This window comes from Crocodylus porosus, unplaced genomic scaffold (genome assembly GCF_001723895.1).
Source record: "Crocodylus porosus isolate Cpor-Errol unplaced genomic scaffold, CroPor_comp1, whole genome shotgun sequence".
In the NCBI taxonomy this organism is placed as follows: Eukaryota; Metazoa; Chordata; order Crocodylia; family Crocodylidae; genus Crocodylus; species Crocodylus porosus.
In genome coordinates this window covers 221,724-226,508 of record NW_017728947.1, presented here as the reverse complement: position 1 = coordinate 226,508, position 4,785 = coordinate 221,724, and the positions used below count along the sequence as shown (strand labels likewise).

At 51.4% G+C, this 4,785-nt stretch overlaps 1 protein-coding gene and 1 long non-coding RNA gene across 2 annotated transcripts in view; one reads left to right on the top strand and one right to left on the bottom strand.

Moving 5' to 3' along the window:
- PNPLA2 (patatin like phospholipase domain containing 2) overlaps positions 1-1,547 on the bottom strand; it is a 52,949-nt gene extending 51,402 nt beyond the window's left edge. The window contains exon 1 of the mRNA XM_019551593.1: positions 1,161-1,547. Within this exon, the coding sequence (XP_019407138.1) occupies positions 1,161-1,347 (187 nt within the window). The 5' untranslated portion in view covers positions 1,348-1,547. The remainder of the gene's footprint in view (positions 1-1,160) is intronic.
- A 1,272-nt stretch (positions 1,548-2,819) lies between these two features.
- LOC109321168 overlaps positions 2,820-4,785 on the top strand; it is a 16,622-nt gene continuing 14,656 nt past the window's right edge. The window contains exon 1 of the long non-coding RNA XR_002103990.1: positions 2,820-2,829. This is a non-coding gene — a long non-coding RNA (uncharacterized LOC109321168). The remainder of the gene's footprint in view (positions 2,830-4,785) is intronic.

The window sequence follows — 4,785 nt, the reverse complement described above, 5'->3', positions numbered from 1 at the left end:
GTGTGTGTGTGTGTGTCTGTGTGTGTAATAAATAAAATATTTAAATGAGTGAAGTCTGTTCTAGCTATTCCATCCATCCTAAATAGGTCTTCCTCTTCCTCCAGCGAGAAAGCAGAAAAATAAGTACCAAGAGATGACAATTAAATGGATTCCTGCCCCTGCCCACCCACATACACACATTTAAAATAGCACTTTGAGGCCCCAAACAAAATCAGGACCCCACCAAGTCACAGATGCCCCATGTACACAGAATGGAGGGGACGGGTGAAACTAGTCAGCAAAGCTGCTTGGGACCAGCTCTTACATCAGGTTGTACCTATTCCAGAAGAATTCCTGGGCAGATGTGTTTTTTTTTGTCCTGACGTAACAATCATTCTGCACTTGCCCTACACTCTGTGAGGGGGACAGAGTGGGTTTTATTCCAGAACAGACACTAGCTGGTTCCAAGTAGTGGCCCTGTTTAGATCAGCCACCCCTCTCCTCAAAAGATCAGCCATATCCCCCAGAGCTTCTATATGCACAGGAAAGAAACAGATGTGTGACAGGGGTGGGTTTTCTTCCCTTTTAGCCAGAGCCACCTTCCTGAAGGCAGAAGAGTTTGCATGTTAGTGTCTGACCCCAAGCAAAGAAGGAAGAGCTTCCCCTTGGTCTCCCCAGACATCCTTAACCCTTTCCCTGCCAGGACACACCTCCCTTCTAAGTAGCACGTGTCAAGGACCATACACCCACACAGTGACCCTCCAGAAGGGGCAAGTTACAGGACCCCCCCCAACACCCCAGAGCAGGGGCCAACTACAGAACCCCCCCAACTCAAGAGCAGGGATGGGTTATGGGATCACCCAGCACCCCAAAGCAGGGACAGGTAACAGAATACACCCTGCAGCTCCACCCCAGAGCAGGGGCAAGTTATGGGTCCACCCCCAGCACCACCACCCCAGAGCAGGGATGGGTTTCAGGCACCCCAGCACCGGGGCAGGTTACAGGACACCCCCCTCCCCCCAGCCAGAGCAGAGATAAGTTATGAGAACCCCCAATATCCTAGAGCAAGGGCATGCTTTCGGACAATCCCCGCCACCACCACCCCAGAGCAGGGATGAATTACAGGACCCCAAAGCCCCCCAGAGCAGGGGCAGGTTACAGGCTCCCCTTTACCCCCTTACCCAGGCAGGCTCCGGCAACCAGCGCTGTAGCCGTGAGGGCTCCAGCCGAGGCCCCATAGATGGTCTTGGCATTGGCCACCAGAAAGGGGGCCCGCTCCTGGAGGCAGCTGGCCACGCCGATGTGATAAACCCCCAGGAAACCGCAGCCCGCGAAGGAGATATTCCAGCTCGAGTCCGGGGGGAACATCTCGGCGGGGCGGGGGGTAGCGGCGCTCTTGGCGGCGGGAGGGGACAGAGCCCCGGGGACGACCCCTCTCCGAGCTCTGACCCGTGTCCGCACCTACCCGATCAGGTGACTGGCGAGGGCGGGAGGGAACCGGCTATATGGGGCCGCGGCGCACACGGGGCGCGGCGGCTCAGTGGCTCCAGCACCAATCCGCGCGCGGCCAAGGGCCGCCCCGCCCCCCGGGGTGGAGCCAAGCCGGCGTGAGGAAAACTGCCGGGAGAAGAAAGCGGCGGCAGTCGTGGAGCGCGCTGGCAGGGCCTGGACTTCAAGGGGTTGTTTCAGCCCCATATAGGTATAGGATAGATTAAGGGACAGCTTCTGTTGTCAGAAAGTGGGTGAGGGATATGTCAGTACCTTTCTGTTAAGTATCGATGCGTGAACCCGTAATTATACAAGAAGCAAGGGTAAGATGTTCACTGAATAACACTGGAGTTTTAAGCAAAGTGAATGAGACGTTGTTTATCATGTAAGTATTATGTCATTTCTTGAAATTGTATTTGTATTCCCTTTGCGAGGCCTCAGGTGGGGTCCTTTTTAAATCTGTTTGATATTGCCTGTTTTCTAATAAAATGTTACCAAAAAAAAAAAAAAAAGCACGGCTCCCTGCCTGGGCCCCGGGCCAGGCAGGGAGGGAGGAGGTCAGAAGACAGGGTGGGTAGGCACTTTTCTAGACTAAGATATATATACACACATGCACACATACATAGACACAGATACCCCCACACACACAGATGCATACAGATACACACACACAAGCTTTTGTGAACCCAAGCTCGCTTCCTCAGACTCAGTAAAAAGAGGGGTGGAAAGCAGACTATAACGAGGAAAAAGAATACACACATAGATAGCAGGTACCCCCCCCCGCCACACACACACACTGCATGGGCGCATGCGCACACACAGAGAGATCCACTACACAGACACACAGGACACAAGCTTTTGCAAACCCAAGTTCATGTCCTCAGAAGCAGTAAAAGCAGGGGCAGAAAGCAGACTACAGGGAGGAAAGAGAATACACACACAGATATCACCCCACCCTCCACCTGTGTGCACACGTATAGACCACCACCCATGCATATCCACAGACATACAGGACAAGCTTGTGTGAACCCAAGTTCATTTCCTCAGAAGCAGTAAAGGGAGGGGCAGAAAGCAGACTAGAAGGAGGAAAGAGAATATAGGGTACAAGAGACGAGAGGGGAAAGCCAAAAAGGGGAGGAGGGCAGGGCTAGGAGAGTAAAGCAAACAGCAGCAAACCTGTAGGAACCCTGGGGGGGGGGGGTGTCACCAAAGCATATCCAGGGAATGTGATAAGAATCCTGGTTTAAGCCATAAGAACATAAGTGCTGCCATTTCCTGGGTTGCACCCTAGCTCCATCCTGCCCAGACTTCCCTGTTACAGTGGCAACAAATCGGCCTGTGTCATACAGGGACAGACAGCAGGTGCTGAAAGGGAGAGGGAGCTGAGCATGACCAGGGTTTTGTTCCCACGGCTCCTCTCTCACTTGTAGCCTCCAGCATTTCAGGTGGAGGAAGCCCCAGTTCAGAGGCTGCACTGCTAACTCCTGTGCTCCATAGTACCTGATGCTTCTTTTCGCCAAGAGTTTGTCCCATCCCTTCGTGAATCTGGCTGAACTGGCAGCTTCCATAGCACATGGTGGCAGGGAGTTCCATACTTGAATGACACACTGGGGGAAAGAAATTCCTTGTGTTAGTTTTAAACTTAGTGCCTATTAATTTAATTTAGGGACCCCTCTAGTTCTTGTGTTGTGTGTGAAAGTAAATAATAAACCCCTATCTACTTTATTTTCACCATTTAGTATTTTGTAAACCCTTATAATATCCCCCCCTAAAGTGTCTTTTCTAAACTGAGCAGACCCAGCTTCTTTAATCTTTCCTCATATGGAAGGCCCTCCATACCACTGATCATCCCTGTTGCCCTTCTATGTCCTTTCTGAGGTGCAAGGACCAGAACTGGGCATAGTATTCAAGGACTGGTTGGACACACCATGGATTTATAAAGGGGCATAATGATAGTTAACACAATCTAGTCTGTGGATGATTTCTTGTTTCACAATTTCCCATTCAAACTGATTTTTAAAGGGTATTTTTTCGTTTGTTTGAGAACAGCAATGGAGTGTGAGGGTACAAAGGCAGGCTGGTGAGGGAGTGCAGGAAACTGCAGGGCTGTGGTGTTGGATCTTAAATGGTGCCCATGAACCCACTTGAAGATAATGGGCCCTCCTGCATAATTTTTACTCCCTGTAGCTCTTAGCACCTGCAACCAGCCCCAGCATCCCTGCAGAGCAGCAGGGTGATGACCAGTCTCTGGAAAAACATACATCACCCTCCAGGAGCACAGTTGATGTAGCAATAGTGGCTTAGGCAGGAGGCCTACACATCCTATATACATCGGGGGCAGCCAACATGCAGTGCATATGCCACAAGATCCACAAGCAGCTTCTGCATGTGGCAGATTGGAGAGGGGTGGAAAGCAGAAAGCAGAACAGCAGGTCAGGAAGAAGCAAGCAGAGCAACAGATCAGGCAGGGAGAGGGGAATCAGAGTGGGAAGGAGGACACAGAGCTTAATTTGTGGCACACTGGCCAAAAAGGTTGGCATCCCCACTGCTATACATCATTTCAGTAGCCAATTTAATTTAAAGGAGATTCGGCGGCCGAATCTTTGAATCCAAATCAAACCGGGGGACCCATTAAAAGGTCCAAATTGATTCAGAGAGACTTGGAGATTTGACCATAGACTATACAGGCAGCAGTCCTCCGTGATGCTGGACATAGCTGCCTCCAGCTGGTAAACCTGTTGTGGTGGGCAGAGGGGGAAGAGGAAGGATGTGGAGGGGGAGGAGAGCAGATCAACACCCCCACAGGGAGGGAAGGATAGGGACTGGGAAAAGCTGCCCAGCTGGGGTGGGGGGGAGGCTCAGGACTCAGGGAGGGGGGATCCTGCTACTGCATGCAAGAGCCACCAGAGGAGTCACTGGAAAAGCAGCTCTCAGACTGGCAGTGCGTGGTGGTATGCAGTGGTGGGAGCCCCCCTCCCCCAAGTCCCACACCCTGGCTGGGTAGCTTGTCCCAGTCCCAATCCCTCCCTTGCTGTGGGGGCATTGATCTGCCCTCCACCCCGCCCCATCACTACAGATTTAACCAGGTGGAGGCAGCTGTGTCCAGTCATTGAGGACTGCTGCCTGTATAGTCTATGACTGAATCTCCAGATCCAAATCGGTCGAATCAAATCAGGACTGTGATTTGAGTCACCAAATCAAATCACTGTCCCTCCAAATCAGCCGAACCCAAATCCAGAGCAAATACTTGCTGCTTTGCACAGGCCTAATCATTATACCTAATAAAACTACATTACAAAAAAAAAAAAAAAAAAAAAA